General features: G+C 39.1%; 2 protein-coding genes and 1 non-coding gene across 4 annotated transcripts; all 3 read left to right on the top strand.

The window, feature by feature from the left end:
• The first annotated feature begins 381 nt into the window (after positions 1 to 381).
• Positions 382 to 15320, top strand: LOC146511086 (cystatin-B-like). Of its 2 annotated transcripts, none has more exons than XM_085173073.1 (3): positions 382 to 465; positions 13617 to 13718; positions 14575 to 15320. In XM_085173073.1, exons 1-3 carry the CDS (start codon positions 397 to 399, stop codon positions 14701 to 14703), a joined length of 300 nt encoding a protein of 99 aa, XP_085029199.1. In that variant the 5' UTR covers positions 382 to 396; the 3' UTR covers positions 14704 to 15320. The 2 variants fall into 2 exon arrangements, with proteins under 2 accessions (XP_085029199.1, XP_085029198.1); XM_085173072.1 differs by lacking the exon at positions 382 to 465 and adding an exon at positions 13313 to 13537.
• LOC146511087 (uncharacterized) lies at positions 1268 to 4992 on the top strand. The gene has a single exon (XM_085173071.1). The coding sequence runs from the start codon at positions 1516 to 1518 to the stop codon at positions 4150 to 4152; it is 2637 nt and encodes an 878-aa protein (XP_085029197.1). The 5' UTR covers positions 1268 to 1515; the 3' UTR covers positions 4153 to 4992.
• Positions 15321 to 18259: 2939 nt separating the features above from the next.
• Positions 18260 to 18331, top strand: trnap-agg (transfer RNA proline (anticodon AGG)). Its single transcript has one exon. It is a non-coding gene; the product is annotated as a tRNA-Pro (tRNA).
• Positions 18332 to 19111: the final 780 nt, after the last annotated feature.

The raw sequence follows: 19111 nt of genomic DNA, 5'->3' as shown, positions 1-19111 counted from the left end.
TGTGGTTGGTTCAGGTGTCAGACGTAGGATAACCGGAAAGGAAGAGCTGAAAGCAGTTTTTTAGGCCATGATTCATATGTGACCCTCTCCAAACATTACAATCACAGCTCACATCCTGTATTTTCACTTCCCGGCAGACTCGAGAGAATGCAGGAAAAAGGGAATTGTCTAAAAAATTTTGTATTTAAGAGACGTTTAAGAGATGTATCCTATAAACACAAAATCAGACTCCCTCTCTCTCTCTTTCTGTGTGTGTGTTTTTTACATGACCTTTTACAAATACCGGCCCTCTAATCACCCCATGACTCGCTGACTCACTGAAGCCCCATAAAAACAGGCTCTGCATGTGCTTATTCACTATTTGCTTGTTTTTCACCACCAAAGAAATTTGTCAAAATGCCGATGTGTGGAGGGCTGACCGAGGAAAAGGAGGCTGATGAAGAAGTTCAGAAGATCTGTGATGCAGTGAGTAGAAAAGAGAGATTTTACACTCACAACTTTATGCACACACAGGGCCTGTGCTTTATGTTGATGCTATTGTCATTTTTATTTAGATGAAGCCTCTCGCAGAGCAGAAAGCCGAGAGAAACTTCAAGGTATACATTGCACAGAGCTACAAAACACAGGTCGTAGCTGGGACCAACTTCTTCATTAAGGTAATGTTTGTAATGTAAGCAGTGAGCACAGTGGCAACTTTACAAATCTCTTCAATATAAAAACATATCATCAATAAGAGCATTGATGGTAGAGAATCTGATCTCTCAGGGGAAACTAAAGCGATGATCACTGGATTTTTTTTTTCATCTACACTGAAGCTTCTACACTCTGCGCTTATGTGGTTTTATATTTATGCAGAGGCTCATACAAAACTTTAAGACTTTTTAGCCTGAAATGTTACTTATCACTGCAAAATTTGAGAGAAACCTGCAAAATAAAATGGAAATTCATGTGCACTTCATACTGTTTCAGCCATGAACAGAACTCAACAAATGTTCTGTTTGTGAGCCAACGTGCACTCTATATATATGACACAAAAAAGGAAAATTATCCAAATTTTTTATGAATATTTGAAGCATGAAAAGCAAAAACCATCAAAGCTTACAGGAGGATGGGAAAAGGCAAAACTTCACCCACTCTTTTACTCAACCTGTGGTGAGCTGCAAACATAAAGCTGCTAAAAGTAAGCAAAAAGCAAACAAATTGTCCTCATTCAAAAGTCATGTAAGAACCTCATTGGCTTACGGAATGTTGATGTTATTTTAAAAAACATTCATACAAAAATATGACCTCATTCAAAAATGTCATGTGACAACCTCATTGGCTTATGGAATTCTGATGTCACAGGCTTCTAAAGCTTTGATCCTTTGATCCTCATGAATCCTTAAGTAGGGGTGAGAATGTACAACTTTTAGTCCGTTATTTGCAGCACTTGTGTTAGCAGCATTCAAACGTTCACCAGTAAAGCATTTTCAAACATTTGGATCCTTTTCGTACTCACTGTATACAGACTCCAACATGTCTCAGAAACAGCAAGAAAGACAAGAAGTTGACCCCAGCTCTATTCCATGGTATGAGTCCCTAGACCCTTATATCAGCTCTCTTCCTTGGGATGAACAGGTAGAATTAGAGGAAAAGCGATTGGAAGAAATGGAAAAAGAAAATCTCATGAACAGAGAGAAGATTAAGATCCTGACGGAAGAAAATGAGAGAAAGAGCGCTGAATTAGAAAAATTATCCTACCAGCTTCAGGAAAGGGAAGGTATAATTGAGGAGAAACAAAGGGATCTCCAAGATAAGAACAATCAGGAGCTCCAAGAAAAGCTTGATGAAGCTTTGGAAAAAATTAAAGATCTGCTCCAAAATGAGAAAAAAGAGAGCATTAAAGGGGATAAAATGCTCAAGAAGAATCAAGAGCTCCAAGAAAAGCTTGATGGAGCTCTGGAAAAAATTAAAGATCTGCTCCAAAAGGAGAAAAAAGAGAGCATTAAAGGGGATAAAATGCTCAAGAAGAATCAGGAGCTCCAAGAAAAGCTTGACGAAGCTCTGGAAAAAAATAAAGATCTGCTCCAAAAGGAGAAAAAAGAGAACATAAAACAGAAAAACATGGTCAGGAAGAATCAGGAGCTCCAAGAGAAGCTTGACGAAGCTCTGGAAAAACTGAAAGAAATCTACCAAGAAGAGAAACAACAGTCCACACAGCAGAGAGACATGCAGAACAAACTCCAAGCCATGGAGGAAAAATACAAAGCGCTGCAGGTGAAGCATGACAAAACTCTGCACAAAAATCAACAGTTGCTTCAAGACAAGAAGCAAATGGAAATGAAACTGAAAGAAATGGACTCCAATGTTGACGAGATGGAGGAAAAACACAGATCGCTCCAAATCAGGCTCGATAAAACAGTGCACAGAAATAAAGAGTTCATTCAAGAGAGAGAGGAACAAGAAATGCTCGAGAAAGAAACGGACTCCAAGCTTGAAGTCTTGGAGGAAGAACTGAAACTGCTCCAAATGACTCTTGAGAAAACACTGCTCAAAAATAAAGAGATGCTTCATGAGAAACACCAACAGAAAATACATCAGGAAGAAATGGATTGCAAGCTGAGGAACATCGAGAAAGAAAATGAAGGCTTGCAAGTAATGCTTGATGAAGCACTGGAAAGAAATAAAGAGTTGCTTCACGAGAAAGACCAACAGAAAATACAACAGGAAAAAATGGAGTGCAAGCTGAGGAACATCGAGAAACACAACGAAGGCTTGCAAGTAATTCTTGATGAAGCTCTGGAGAGAAATAAAGAGATCCTCCAAGACAAGAAACAAGAGCCTGTAGAGCAGAGAGACCTGCAGAGCAAACTCCAAGCCATGGAGGAAAAATACAAAGCTCTGCATGTGAAGCATGACAAAACTCTGCACAAAAATCAACAGTTGCTTCAAAACAAGAAGCAAATGGAAATGAAACTGAAAGAAATGGACTCCAAGCTTGACGAGATGGAGGAAAAACACAGATTGCTCCAAATCAGGCTTGATAAAACAGTGCACAGAAATAAAGAGTTCATTCAAGAGAGAGAGGAACAAGAAATGCTCAAGAAAGAAATGGACCACAAGTTTGAAGCCTTGGAGGAAAAATGCAAAATGCTCCAAATAACTCTCGAGGAAACACTCATTAAAAATAAAGAGATGCTTCATGAGAAAGACCAGCAGAAAATACATCAGGAAGAAATGGATTGCAAGCTGAGGAACATCGAGAAACAAAATGAAGGCTTGCAAGTAATTCTTGATGAAGCTCTGGAGAGAAATAAAGAGATCCTCCAAGACAAGAAACAAGAGCCTGTAGAGCAGAGAGACCTGCAAAACAAACTCCAAGCCATGGAGGAAAAATACAAAGCTCTGCATGTGAAGCATGACAAAACTCTGCACAAAAATCAACAGTTGCTTCAAGACAAGAAGCAAATGGAAATGAAACAGAAGGAAATGGACTCCAAGCTTGACGAGATGGAGGAAAAACACAGATCGCTCCAAATCAGGCTCGATAAAAAAGTGCACGGAAATAATGAGCTGCTTCAAGAAAAAGACCAACAGAAAATACAACAGGAAGAAGAAAAACTTGTTCTCCAGAGGAAAAATGAAGAACTCCAAGAATTGTATAATGAAACGAAGTACAAAACAACTGTACTGGAAGGAGAAAAGAAAAAACTGGAAAATCAATGCTCAGCGATGCAGAGTAGCATCAATGAAATGCTGAGAAAAAATACAGAACTTGAAGAACTTTCTAAGACCTTGAAGCACAAAAACACTGAAATCCAGGTGCAAAAGCAAGAACAACAGAAAACACATAAAGACCTGCAGTGTAGACTTCAAGATATCCAGAAGAGAAACCAGCAGCTGGAAGACATGCACACAGATGTGCACAAGGCAAAGCAAATAGAGGAGGCAACAGTTAAAGAACTGAAAGACCATCTTAAAGAAAAACAAGAACAATTAGAAGACATGGTGAAAAGATGCAACAAACTTGAGAAAGAAAACACAGAAACAATGGATGAGCTGAGAACCCTCATCATTGAGAAAAAGGTGCTCGTGGAAGAGTATCTGAAAAAGAAGAAAAAACGCTTCTTCTGGTTCTGGAGGAGAGACACTGCTGCTTCTCACCTGATGTAACCTCGTCTTCCTCCACCTCTATTCCATCTTCATTTTCCCCCTTCCCCTTCCCCTCCCTCTTTTTTCTTTTTTCACCCTCACCCCCCGACCAGTCCCGGCAGTTGACTGCCCCCTCCTGAGCCTGGTTCTGCCATAGGTTTCTCCTTTAGGTTTCTTTCGCTTTAAAAGGAGTTTTTCCTATCCACTGTCGCCTGGTGCTTGCTCAGAGGGGATTGTTGGGGTTTTCTCTCCCCTTTCTTTCCCCCTTTCTATCCCCCCTTTTCCCCCTTCCCCTTCCCCTCCCTCCTTTTTCTTTTTTCACCCTCACCCCCCGACCAGTCCCGGCAGTTGACTGCCCCCTCCTGAGCCTGGTTCTGCCATAGGTTTCTCCTTTAGGTTCCTTTCACTTTAAAGGAGTTTTTCCTATCCACTGTCGCCTGGTGCTTGCTCAGAGGGGATTGTTGGGTTTTTCTCTCCCCTTTCTTTCCCCCCTTTTCCCCTTCTACCTTTTCCTTTACCCAATAAACACAATTGGCCACATTTTACATGTGTTTGAAAAATGTCTTCATTCAACAATAATTGATCTTAGGCATAAAAACAAGAAATGGGTAATAGCTGCATGTTTGTTTGTGTATGTGCATAATATACATACTTGTATCCCAGAAGGAATTAATACTAGATGGGTAGAGACAGGTTTTAAAGACTAGAAATGAAAACATGTGAGTCCTATAATCTAAGCTTGTTTAACCAATAGGTGATGTTACATTTTAAATTAGGCACTTCATTACAGGACTGCCATTGTACCGAGGTACATTAAATAACATGAAAATGGATTTCTCGTGCCGCAGGTGACCTCACTGTGAAGCTATTAACTTGTTGAATAATTTAGTTATTTAGTCATATAAAGTTATTTCTCACCACAGAGGGGAGGGAAATTCAGAAAGTCAAAAAAAATTTAAACTTGTAAACATTACAACTCATTCAACATGCCAACAAGGCATCAAGGAAATAAAGACATCTCAGTATCAGCTCTCTTCATGTCGTCTACTGACAGCAAAATGAGCACAATTCTATGGTTTTCTTGGCTTTTGGCATCTATTCGTCAGCTGAAGGTTTATACATCATTATAATCAGGACAGCCAGACTGGGAGACAGATCCGATATTCTCAGTCAATGATGAAAATCAAGCTTTTTTAGTTCCATCATATTAAAGCAAATTACATTTTCATTTCCATTTGTCCTGACAGGAAATAGCAGACAATACCACATTTTGTTTAAACATGGGATGAATGCTATGCAGTTTAATATCTGAGCTGATATTGTGCTACAAAACAACAAAAATCATTCCTATTTTCACACGTGAAGTCAAAACTTTCTGGGAAGTTGAGTATATTGGATCTTTAATGGTAGAAACAGATGTTTTAGACTTCTAGAGACTGACAGATGTTAGTTTAAATCAAATCTGAATCCGTAGTGCTTATCTGTCTAGTTGTGGTCTGCACAGATGTCAGGTTTTTAAAACTAATTAAAGGGTAATAGTGTGATATTTTGTATTTATTTATTTCCTTTTCTTTGTCCTTCTTTAAGAAATTTGTATTGAAATAACAACAAGAGCAAGGGCCTTTATGTTGGGTCTGTGTTTCCACAAGCCCCGCTAGTTTAGAGACTTATGCATCATGAAGAAAACAAGACAGTCAGTGATCGATTGATTTACTTGCAAGGGAGGCCTCGTCGGTGTCTACCACAAAATGACCCCAACGACGGCCTCCACTTGCTGCCTTTTATTGGGAAAACAGTTCACACAATAGTCAAAGGAGCTTGCAAAGAAAAGCGTCTGGACTTCTTTAGTTACTTGAAGACGTTTCACCTCTCATCCGAGAGGCTTCTTCAGTTCTGAGAACTGAAGAAGCCGAGACGAGCCGAGCCGAGACGAGACGTTTCACCAAACGTCTTCAAGTAACTAAAGAAGTCCAGACGCTTTTCTTTGCAAGCTCCTTTGACTACGATGACCTGGATGACTGAGAACCTTCACAGACATAGTTCACACAATACACATCACAGCAAAGCAACGCCCACATGGTTCTAAGACAAGGCACCACGTGTGTGTATGTGTAAACATCTGTGAATGTGTGTGTGTGTTTGAGTGAGTGTGAGAATGCGTGTCTCTCTGTGTGCGTGACTTCCAACTGTTTCTAGCAACATCCTTAGTCATAAAATGCCAATCTCCCCCACACCCAATGTATGGTTCAATTATATTGGTTCACCATGAACAACACAGTGAAGCCATAAAAAGGGCAGGAAGCTTACCAAACATCAAACAACCCTTCACAAGGATGTGCTTGTGATAAAACACTACAGCCCCCCCAGAACCTCAAGAGGCTGGGGAGGGGAACAAAGGAATTCCTTTCATCACAGAGTTGAAACAATGTAGAGATGGTTAGCATAAAAATGACAACATTAACAATTCACTTTAACACTTTATTTTGTCCTGATGAAACTCACTTTACTATACTTGACATAATTATTTTTTATTTATACAGATATGCAGATATTCTACATGTGTAACATTCATTGCATTGTTTAAATGTTTAATAATAAAGTACATGAATAACATGAGCTTATTATATCATAGTAAAGTATATTTCCTATTAACTAGGCAGGTCATTGTCTCTCTTGACAACGCTGTCTTCAAATAAAAATAATTCCCTATATTCCCATCTATTCCAAACAATGGTAGTAAGTAACAAAGTTTCAAATTTGTCTTTCACTTTGACTCTTAATTTAGTAACCATGAACAAGAGGTCGGAAGTCAAATGTGGCATGATACCTTAATCTTTCTATGACACTTTCTGTATGTGGACCAGAGATGGGCAATAACACATAATCCGATTGACTGACTGACGGGGACCATGACAGTGCGGGAAAGAGAACGACCATGCAGCTTTTAAAGCGTGGAAATACTGATCTTACTTTGAGTTTGATTCCTTAAAAAGTGACAAAAGTGTCCGCTGTTCACTGCATGGAAGAAAACTTCTTTTTACAGCAAAAAAACCCCCTAAACTTCCGAGCAAGCACCGAGTACGCTGCCACGGGAATGCGAAATTCACAGAGAAACTCCAAGATTCTTCCACTGACATGCGGCACACCTGCACCAGGGCAAACCTTCGCCTGCTCCACTCCTGCTAAGCAGGGGAAAATAGAGCAACAGGACCGCTGGGTCTTTGATTTGATTTATTTTATGCTGTGTTTTACTTGCATCTTTGAAAGAGTGAATGTAAACACAAAAAACTATTTTATCTTATGTGCTGGAATGTGCAGAAAACAGGTTTAAATGTTAAACAAATTTCTTCCAGTCAGAGAATGTTGCATATGATTAAATTTTTGCTTGATGCATAAAGTTAAAAGATTAAAACTAATAAAACTAGTTTTAAAAAGAGACTTTTCCATTTGATTACATTTTGTATGATGGATTATGCAGAAAAAGTAGAATAGGGCTGAAAGATCTATTGCTTTATCACCTATTCAGGTTGTAAATCGTGTGTTTTTTAAAGTAACTTAGTAACTAATTGCTTTTGAAAATAAGTAATCAGTAACAGGATTACTTTTGGGGGATATAATCAGTAATTAGTTACTGATTACTTTTTTCAAGTAACTTGACCAACACTGATGCCAACTACTCACTAAGTGGTGGAAAAAGTTTGGTTTGGTTTAGTTTTGCTTTCATCTTTGCTTTTGCGCCCTCCTGGGTCTCATTGTATAATCAGCCTCTTGTGCATTTGTAATCCTGCCTTTCCCTCTGCTTTGCCTCACAAACAGCATGCACACCTGACTTGACTGCAGGATAAAATAAATACGGTCAGTATAAAAAGAAAAGCAGCAGAGAGAAGAAAACATTTAAAGTCCCTCCACCATGCAAAGATTTATCAGTAAAACCTGGATTTTGGCAGCGTTTGGGAAAACAATTCATCCAAAATGAAGTATTAAGAATCAGTTTCTTATCCTGGTAAAAGGGAGAAAGGATGGACTATAGCAGAGGAGGTGAAAAAGCAGAGATTTATATAGAACAAAAATGACACAGTTTTATATCAGGAGGTGTGAAAAAGTGATGTAGGTTTGAAAGATGTGAAGAAAAGATAGAAAAGATTGAGAGAAGGGCAAAGAAGTCATCAGAGGGCAGTACAGCAGGAAGAGATATGGACAGAGAGCTTCCCTGTAGTCACATCTGAGTGCAATAACCAGAAAAGTAAAAAAGGTGAGAAAATAATGAGCTAAAAAAGAGAGCTGCAAAGGATATGAGAGAGAAATGCTGTAAGCATGTCTCCAGGCTCTGAATTGAAGGATTTTAGCACACAATGCTTTGTGTTTTCAAATTCACAAAATCATATTTTACGTTCTTGTAGCAATAACCATGTGAGGCTGAAGTTTAAATACTTTTCTTCCCCACGTCCCGTGTGCAAGAGTCAATTATAGCATCATTTGGAGAGTTATATTTCATTTAGCATGTTATCCTTTTTGAATGTATATCTGAAGGTGACCTAAAATAAAGCTCAGTTCAGTCAGAGAGTCTTTTATTGATTGAAATCTACTTTTCCAGCTTTTAGGAGATAACTGAAAGTACACATGAAAGGTGCTCAGTAGGTTGTCAGCATTATTTTATTAACAATTTTGAACATTAGTTTATCTTGTTACTGACACTTGTCTTTTTTAATTACATCAGTGTGAATTTTGTGGTTTGTTTTGTTCGACAAAGTATTGAGTCAGGTGTTGTACTTAGTTTTTCATAGGACAGTACAGAGTTCAGTGAAAAGTTTCTTTTCCACGTGAGCTAGAGCTAAAGCAAATAATGTCAGGCTCAGATATGTTTTAAAAAGTGAATAAATAATATTATACAATAGTTAGGATGAACTGTAGCATGTAAACAGTTGATGGTAGACTTTAAATATTTGACTTTTATTTGATGTTTATTATGTTTACCATATAGATCAGACATACTTTATCATTTGAATGACAAACTAAAAAAAAGATAAGAAAGAAGTTCTGTGTCAGACTAAAAGAGTTGACTTTAGACTTAACTTGCTGTCATCTGATCTTCAAGCTTACTGTATACCCATGAGGGTGGTATTTATGTTTTTAATTGCATTAAAAAACAACAAAAATAAATAAATCCCCACCAAAATATCACACAGTACTCTTTATTGCCCTTAATTATATAAGCAGTAAAAGACACTATAAACTGAGTTGATCTTACTTACTGGATATAATATGTTTTGGTCATGAGTCATGCTCTGAGTGTGTGCACCCTGACGGCTCCACTCCGTCAGTCATTAAGCCTGGGAATGCTGGGCACCCCAGGGCTGGAATAAGAGAGCTGCACACTGAAGTGGGAAATGTCAGATATAGGCTGGTGGTGAGGAAAGTCCAGGACTGCCAGTGTGTGTTCAGATACCTGTAAGTATATTGATTACTGCAGTGTGTGTTATTGATGGTAAGAGTTCTGGTGATGTTGACTATGAACGCAACTGCATCTTGTATTTATTTAATCAGTGTTTTGCAGTTATCTTGTAAATGTGAAAGCATTGTGACATGTACAGCATTTTGGATGAAGTCGCTGCTTTTTGGACGGCCTCAGTGCTGCGTGTGTTTAATGTATTTACCTCCATAGTGCTGCGTGCACCAGAATAGTTGCAGCTGTCAACCTTACGGTAAGTTGGTGGCAGAGCAGTGGGGAAGGCTAAAGTAACTGTGCGTGTGTAGATTATATAAATGAACATATAAATTATATAAACTGTATAATCTTTTAATCAATTAATCTATTATTTTAAAATTCCCCTCTTGCCCCTGCAGACTGTCTATCCTTCCAGCTCAGGTCTTCCACCAGAGGCCTGGGATCTTGAGGGTCCTGTGCAGTATCCTGCTGTTCAGGACAGAGATCTCGGATGTAGTTCCAGGATTTCCTGGTGCCACTCGCCTAGCTTGGGAGTCACTGCACCTAGTGCTCCAGTTACCACTGGGACCACTGTTACCTTCACCCTCCACATCTTCTCTGAGCCCTTGGTACTTTTCAAGCTTCTCGTGTTCCTAGTTGTTACATGATATAATCTCGATATCTTTCTACAAAGGGAACTCTGCAAAAGCTGTCCTATCGATGCATCAATCAGCATCAATCTCCTTTTTGTTTTTTGTTTTTAATTTTTGCATCTACCATTTCCAGCTCCAAATGTTAACTAGAAAAGTGTAATAATTAGGCAGAGCACCCTGAAACTCACTTAAAAACATGTGAAGAGAAGATTTTCCCCAGAAAAAACAAAACAACAAGAACTAGGGAACAGTAAAATCCAATCTCTACAGCCTTAAACGCCAAATAATAGTAATAAAATAATATCTAAACCACAGAGAGGAGTGTACACTAGAGCAGGGGTGTCAAACTCCAGGCCTCGAGGGCCGGTGTCCTGCAAATTTTAAATATCATCCTGGGTCAACACACCTGAAACACCTGATTAGTTCATTACCAGGCTTCTGGAGAATGTCAAGACATGTTGAGGAGGTAATTTAGCTATTTAAATCAGCTGTGATGGATCAAGGACACATCAAAAACCTGCAGGACACCGGCCCTTAAGGCCTGGAGTTTGACACTTGTTCACTAAAGGTAGGTGGATCAATACCAACTCTCGTATTGGTATCCGATCGATACTAGCTCATTAGGATCAATACCTTGTTTCTATCCCCTTAAGTTCAGTAGGTATAATTGTATTAAATAAAATTTTTGGAGATTTAGAAAGGCTGAGGTTCAGGTGTCAGAAGTACTGATGGGCAGATGAAGCTTCATGAAGCACTGAAGCTTTTCATCCAATTGGTTCACCCCAGTGCAAAGCTTCTTGAAGCTTCATTTGCTCTAGTAGGACACCTACTGGACGTAAAAATATTAGTTGGCATGAATTTGAAGAGTGTGGCCTTTTGCACACAGCCTGTAAATGTCAACAACAAAAGGAGTGTGTAAAACATCTATATTGTAGTGATGGCAGTATACTGTGTATATTTATGCTGGCAGTATGGAAAATGATCATTTGGAAATGCTTAAAATGGAAATGATCATTTACTGTGAGGTGAGGTGTGGTTGGGGTGTGGACAGTGGTTGTGCTTTTGTAACGTTGAGGCATGGACAGCTACACACTGAGACCTCAGTCCTGCCTGTTCACATTTTATTCTGAAAAAACTAAATTTTCACTGCTTTTATGACCTTTTTAGTGGGGAGAACATTTAAAACATTTAATGATTTAACAAATCTTTTAAATCCTTTGTCCTCCACAATGCTAAATGGCTGGGAGTCCTCAATCACCATGCTAACCAGGTCTTCATCTATTTGAGATTGTTCTCTTCATCTATTTGAGATTGAAAGACAACACAAACAAAGCACAAATATAAATATCACACATGTAACTTATTGCATTGTATAATATTGTTATATCATTTAGTAACATTACTGCATGCTATATTATCATGGCATTTGATGGCTCACCTGGTCTTGCTCCACAATCGGTGTTCCCCTTATTCTCATGCAAAGCTCCGTAGTGCCTAAGCATGGATGAGGTGTTGTTGTTATATCCCAGCTCCCTGGCACATAGCAAACACTTCACCTTGTACAAAAGTAAAGCTGCTTAACATAAATTGTATTGCACCATCAGTATTATGAAAATACATCTTCTGTAGAAATTTACATGCCTTGTTGGGAGGAATTTAATCACAATGTTCCCACACAGGGGAGGACATCCTCCTCTTCTTAGCTGGCTCCTTTCTCTCCTGACTTTCTCTCCTCACTCTCCTAAACCTCCAAACTCTCTCCAAACTCTCACTAACCGCAACTCTCCATCAAACACCCACATTTTGAATGAAGTCTGAGGGGTTTATATCGCTGTCATAGCTCGCGGCAAAGTTCGAACCACTTCCTGAACCAGTCACGTGGTACAGCCGGGCAGCGAGGCTTCGGACGTCATCATTTTCAGCTCCTCCCATAAATGAAGCAAGCCTCGATACGCGCATCGCGGAAACGCCCCCTCCATTACGCGACACGAGCTTTGAAGCCTCGATACAGAACGTCACATCACCAGTGTTGCCAACTTAGCGACTTTGTCGCTATATTTAGCGAGTTTTCAGACCCTAAAAAAGACGTGAAAGCGCATATGGCTTTTACTTTCAACAAGCAGGGGGTGCTGTAACGCAGTCAGTTCTTCTTTTACTCTTTTACTCTTATGCTGTTTTGTGGATCACAAGGTTTAAAACTACTTATAAACACACACACACAGAGTAACTCCACCAGAGTGCCTATTTCGGGTCACTTTTGCCGGTCCAAGCTCGGGTAAAGGAGCAGGGTTGGAATTGTGACATTAAAAAACAATAATTGCTAAAATAAATTTAATTTGTAGTTCTAAATAAATTCTAACTGCATTTAGGACGTTTTTTACTCACTTTATGTGTCTTCCACGATGTTATTTCTCTCTCCAACAACATAGGTTACAATTACATTAGCATGACCAATTATGCAAATTAGGTGAAGACGTCATTTGGCGACTTCTAGCGACTTTTAGGACAACCAATAGCGATTTTCCTTACTGAGGAGTTGGCAACACTGCACATCACTAGTCTGAAGTAGGATAACCGGAAAGGAAGTGCTGAAAGCAGTACTTTATGGAACGCCAGGACTGCCATAATGAATTAATTAAATACACCATTAAATAATTAATTAAATGTGTCAATAATTAATTAAAATGTGAAATACATAAATAATTAATTAAATGTGTCAATAATTAATTAATTACATGTGTCATAACTATTTATTTAATTAATTATTTCCCATTTTAATTAATTATTGACACATTTAATTAATTATTTAATGGTGTATTTAATTAATTCATTATGGCAGTCCTGGCGTTCCATAGTACTTGGGCTGACATTCGTGTGTGATCCTTTCCAATATTTCAATCACAGCTCACACCCTGTATTTTTACTTCCCGGCAGACATGAGAGTATTTTGTCATACGCCTCGACAAAACCCACACATGCGGTAAAAATGTGGGCAAAAGTTATTATTTTCTTGTGCTAGTCTAAGTGTGCTTGTTTTGTTTTTGATTTTTACCACCCCTTTGTTCTTCAGCTGATGGTACGGTCCAAAATGCGAAGTCATATGATATGTTTTTTCTTTTTTCTTTTTACATGATAGTTTACAAATACCGTACCAACAAACACCCCTCTTCCTCTGCGCTGGTCCACAATGCAGAGTCTTGTGAATTGGCGTGTGTTTATTAGCTTTTTGGTCATTTTTTACCAACAAAATGTTGTTGAAGTGGAAATGTGCGGGGGGCTGACCGAGGTGAAGCAGGCTGATGAAGCAGTTCAGAAGATCTGTGATGCAGTGAGTAGAAACGGGAGATTTTACACTTGCACACATATGGCCTGTGCTTCATATTGATGTTGCTGTCATTGTTATTCAGATGAAGCCTCTCGCAGAGCAGAAAACCAGGAGAAACTTCGAGGTTTTCACTGCAAAGAACTACAAAACACAGCTTGTAGCTGGGACCAACTACTTCATTAAGGTAATGTTTGTAATGCAAGCAGTGAGCAGTGGCAACACTACAAAGCTCTGAGATCTTGCATGCAATAAAATATAATTAAAAAGAGCATTGATTGATATTGTGCTCTGTCAGGTGTAAACTAAAGCAATGATCAGTGGGTTTTTTTCAGTTACTATCTCTTCACATATGTAGTGATTTTACAAGAAGGTGTGGGCAAACCTTTAACTGTTATTGATTTTTCTAGCATCATAGCTGAGGCTTTCAATCGTTGTTTCCACACAAATTTCACAAATTCCACACAAAGTGCACCTCACACTCCTGGTGTGGCACAGGACGAGCAGTTCCGGTTTTTCCAGTTCTTGTGAATGATCGCTTGTCACACACAACGCGCACTAGGGGCAGGGGTGTCTAACTCCAGGCCTCGAGGGCTGGTGTCCTGCAGGTTTTAGATATCACCCCGTTTCAACACACCTGAATCAAATGATTAGTTCATTACCAGGCTTCTGGAGAACTTCAAGACATGTTGAGGAGGTAATTTAGCCATTTAAATCAGCTGTGATGGATCAAGGACACACTTAAAACCTGCAGGTCACCGGCCCTCGAGGCCTGGAGTTCAACACCTGTGCACTAGAGCTTAAATAAAGAAGCATAAGCACATATTTACTTCATAAACTCTGTCAGCCATGAACAGAGCTCAACAGATGTTCTGTTTATGAACACTACAACAATCAGGCACTCTATATATGAAGATGTGGATTCTCCTTTTCCACATGTTAGCATGTTGTTTGGCCCACAGCTGTGGCTTACATTGATAAAATAAAATGATCAGGATTACTTCTATGTGCACATCAAGCATCTCCTTTAACTTTCCTTGCAGGTCTATGTGGGAGGAAACGAATATGTTCACCTCCGTGTTTATGAGAAACTCCCGGCTTATGGAGGAACGCTTGAGCTGACTGATCTGCAGCACCCCAAGACTCAGAATGACAGTATTGAGAACTTCTAATGGGACAATGAACCAGTGAAAGCATCAGTGCCTACAGCCTGTCCTCTCAATGTAATCCATAAATAACCTGCCTCTTCATGAGGGGAAAGCTTTCCTTGTTTACATATAATAACCAACTACAGGTAATGGAAGGCAAAGTGAATCAGTTGAATATGAGGTTTTAATACGAGCTGATTATTCAAACCACAGCAGAAAAATAGTCCTTTCATGTTGTGGGTTTTGTTTTTTGTTTTTTTGAAGACCTATTTCTGGAATGTTTTACAAAAATTAAAAACTCTGCAATTTAAAAACATTTGCAGACTTTGCATATTAATGTGGTTCAGGTCTGCTTACTCATCAAAGAGGAGTGAAACGAGTGTGACTGTGTATGTGGGACCCATATGTGAACAGAGTGTATTTAAAGTGTAATTTATGTCGCATAGCTGTATAAACTTGGTCAGTTTTGGATGATGTAACAGAATTAATCATGAAGGTCTGATAACCTGATTTTGAGTTCTTTAATATCATTTCAAAGGGTGTAATTAAAAAAACAAAACAAAACAGTATTTCATTTGCTAAGGTATTTGTGACCAGATTTGAATTAAAAGATGTGCTGTGTACAGGGTGGGCCATTTATATGGGAACACCGTGATAAAATGGGACTGGTTGGTGATATTAAAGTCCTGTTTGTGGCACATTAGTATATGTGAGGGGGCAAATTCCTAAAGATGGGTGGTGACCATGGTGGCCATTTAGAAGTCGGCCATCTTGGATGGGACTTTCTTGGGAAAGTGTTCCTGTTCACAGCTCAGGCTTTTTAATGTGAAGCCAATTACACCCATGCTGGTCAACGCATGACAAATATAAAATAGTATTTTTGCACCAGAAGGTGATTTCCAATGAGCTGTTAGCCAAGATGCTGGTATAACTTGGTATGATCTGCAGTTCTTAAAAAGATTAGGAAACTGAACAACAAGTGAAGGACAGAAATGAAGTGGCAGACCTAAAGAACACAAACAACAACAACAAAACAAAAAAAGAACAGCCTACAACAGATTAACTGTATCTGAAAGTCATGTTCTTCAGAAATGGAAAAAAAAAATATCCAGAAAAAACCCTGAAACAGTCGCTCCAACTACTCTATCATTTTTAAGCAAGGCTGAGATTTGTCAAGTTACACAAGAACTGCACTGAATATCAGTGGCCACAGCTCTTATGGAGAGATGAATCCAAATTTGAAGTTTTTGGTTCAAATAATTCTCTTAACTATTTACTGAAACATATTCCTACTAGAAAGTGCATTTTCTGAAGAAACTACAGTGTGAATGCTGAAATCTGAATGTATGCATTGAAATGAAATAATTAATGAATATTAAGCTAAAAACGTTGAATGAGTTGGAAAATACAGACTTTTTCACCTGAAAACCAAAGTGCAGAACTTTTGAAAGCTGATGTTCACACAGAAGAAGTTGGAAAATAGCTGAAAATGTTTAAAATGTAAATTAGAAAAAGATGAGTAATGACAAAATAAAATTTAGAGTCAGAAAACATCTGAATGAATATTAAAAGTTCATATTCTTTAAATCACTGAATGATTATGTCATGGTCCTGAGTCTGCCGACTCAGTGTTTTGTGTTTCTTTATGCTTTTGTTTATTCTGATTATGTATTCTGTTATGATTTGCCATTTATTAGGTTTCTGTTCTGTGCCTGCCCTGGTCCCACTTCCGTGTTCCCTCTGTCTGTCTATGGCGTCACACTGTCTGCTTCTGAATCTGTCTGTTTAGTTCAGTATCTTGTCTGGTTCTCTGTGTCTGAGTTTCCTGTTTTATTCTGAAGGTCCCCGTCTCATGTGAGTGTGTTCAGTTTACATTTCCCCTGTCCCGTCAGCTCTGATTTCTCCCAGCTGTGTTGCCCTCCTGTCTCTCATCCCCTGATTACTGGTGTGTGTATTTAAGCCCTGTGGGTTCTCCTGCCTGTTGCTGGTTTGTCTGTGTTCCACGGTGTCCTGTTCCTCGTCTGCATCTCTCTGCATCTCTCTGCATCTCTCTGCATCTCTCTGCATCTCTCTGCATCTCTCTGCATCTCTCTGCATCTCTCTGCATCTCTCTGCATCTCTCTGCATCTCTCTGCATCTCTCTGCATCTCTCTGCATCTCTCTGCATCTCTCTGCATCTCTCTGCATCTCTCTGCATCTCTCTGCATCTGCAGGAGCTGCATCTGCTGGAGCTGCACCTGCTGGAGCTGCACCTGCTGGAGCTGCACACCTGCCTCTTCTTCTCCCATTCGCTCCGCTTGCTACTTCAATCATGAAATGGATCAATGATCAGCGTATCGGCTTTTCTCTCTTGTTTGTTTATCGCCCACTTTGCGCCAGAAAGAGGAAACCAGCGGATGTCGCACAAAACAACAGCAGCACGTTTAAGCTTGATCAGCTGTTGTTAGAATGTATTTAATATTAATTTCTAGTATCAACTGATGTTTGCTGGAGCCACCGCTGTAAAAGCTGCTGGTCATGATATCTGTGTGGTTGCATGTTTGGTTAATTAGTGATTCTACCTAGCAATGAATGTGCACCAATCTTATGACACTGCCAACTTTGCTGTGATGGTGTCATTGTTGATTAAAGTTAATTTATTTATTTATAGTCAGCTAGTTCTAAACACAGTTGACCATATGACAATGAGTTAGTGACAAAGTCTTTAGGAGTGTTATGGCCCGTCTAGGCGCGGCCAGACCGTAACATAATGGGTGATCCATCCCCGTACGACCCCAAGCAGCACATCACGCAATTAATACTTTTTGACAGTGATTTATTTACAATGAGTGAATTTAGAAACAAAGGAATGGAGCGAATTATAACTTCAGGGTGAACCCAAGGCCAAAACAACAAACAAAAGGGAGCCTATCTCAGGGGTAAATCAAACTTACCTATTCAAAAGAATTAAACCAAACGACAATGACTTACCTCCCTACCTAAAAAAAAAAAACAGGACAAAACTGTAAACAAACAAAAAGGCGGTCCACCCCTACATGCTCCTACATTAACATTAATAGCAGGGTGGAAATCACTGAGTTTGAATTTATAATGGCTGCTGCTTGGTGGCATGGGCCGGTCAAACATCTGCAGCGAGTTGAAAAAACGCAGAGTATAGGTTTGTGATTGATGTTTTTCTGGGTGATGTATGACGTTCATGTGAAAATGTGCTAAAGAGAAATCCTACAAATGAACCCTAAAAAGGCACATCTGTGAAGTGAAAACCATTTCATATATCATGATGCTCATTGAGAGAAGGCTGAGGGTTTGTGGCACTGTGAAATAAGCAAAGCATGGCTACTTCCAGGAATCTAAAATAAAAAACATATTTACTTATTTATCATTCTTTTTGATGGTACATGATTCCATATTTCTTGCTTCATTTATTTGACGTCTTCAGTTTGTATCTACAATATAGAAAAACCCTGACAATGTGTGTCCAAACTTTTGACTGGTAGCTTTCACGACAATCTTTCATACATGCCGCTTCATTTGCTCTGATATGTAACTTTCGGAAAAAGACTTGGTGCATTTTTTGTGTGGCTCGTTGGTCTAGGGGTATGATTCTCGCTTAGGGTGCGAGAGGGCCCGGGTTCAAATCCCGGACGAGCCCAGATGTTGTCTACAGGACCAAAATGTTGTTTAGCCTCTATTTGATCCAGCAATCAGTGAGATGTTCTCTACAGCTGCAAATCACACATGTTCCCATAGTAACTCATTTAGTGCAGCTAAGAGATCTGATATGAATGACCTCATTGGCCTTGGCCAAGTAGAAAACATCCACAAATATTTCCAAAAATCTAGTGTTGTCTTCCTTTTTCATTTTCAAATATTGAATAACAAGACAAAACTGCAAAGCTGAATTAATTATTTTCACACTCTTAATTAACTGAAGCCTTTCACTGAACTACCAAACAAACAACTTGGTACTCTCTTTCTGGCCAGTGTCATTGAAGTTTTAAAAAAAAACTATAAACATGTGATGAGCGTCTTTTGAAGTGGATTTTAATATTACGCTGCAGCCGAGAGAGCACTCTGGTCAAACGTCAAAATGGTCTCTAAGTTTACACGTTAGTTTTGACTGCTAATGAAAATAGTTTTCTTTACAAATAACTCTCGCACTGAACTAACAGCCAATCCCTCAACAAGTTTGTGCTCTCTGCTCATATTGCCTTCATATTAAATCATTTTGTGCTTTTTAAAGAACTTATTTTAACATTGCACTCAACAACAAACAAATCCTCCATAACAACAAAAGTAACTTCAATGGCGAAACTGCATTATATTTCTTCAGGTCAATATACGGGCCCCAAGTAGGAGTGAGGTAAGCCGTGAGTTTGAGACCCTTGCTAAAATGAAATGGTGGAGAATCCCAGGTATTTATACACCAGTG

This window comes from Neolamprologus multifasciatus, chromosome 9 (assembly GCF_963576455.1).
Source record: "Neolamprologus multifasciatus chromosome 9, fNeoMul1.2, whole genome shotgun sequence".
NCBI lineage: Eukaryota > Metazoa > Chordata > Actinopteri > Cichliformes > Cichlidae > Neolamprologus > Neolamprologus multifasciatus.
Note: the sequence above shows the minus strand (reverse complement) of the source record. Positions and strands in the feature narration are given on the sequence as shown.

Bases quoted from the DNA above. Each gene is read 5' to 3' on its own strand.
- LOC146511086 (XM_085173072.1), top strand. From the start codon at position 13,397: ATGCAGAGTCTTGTGAATTGGCGTGTGTTTATTAGCTTTTTGGTCATT. The intron at 13,538-13,616 runs GTGAGTAGAAAC...ATTGTTATTCAG, and splicing joins TTCAGAAGATCTGTGATGCA to ATGAAGCCTCTCGCAGAGCA. The intron at 13,719-14,574 runs GTAATGTTTGTA...CTTTCCTTGCAG, and splicing joins GGACCAACTACTTCATTAAG to GTCTATGTGGGAGGAAACGA.
- LOC146511087 (XM_085173071.1), top strand. From the start codon at position 1,516: ATGTCTCAGAAACAGCAAGAAAGACAAGAAGTTGACCCCAGCTCTATT.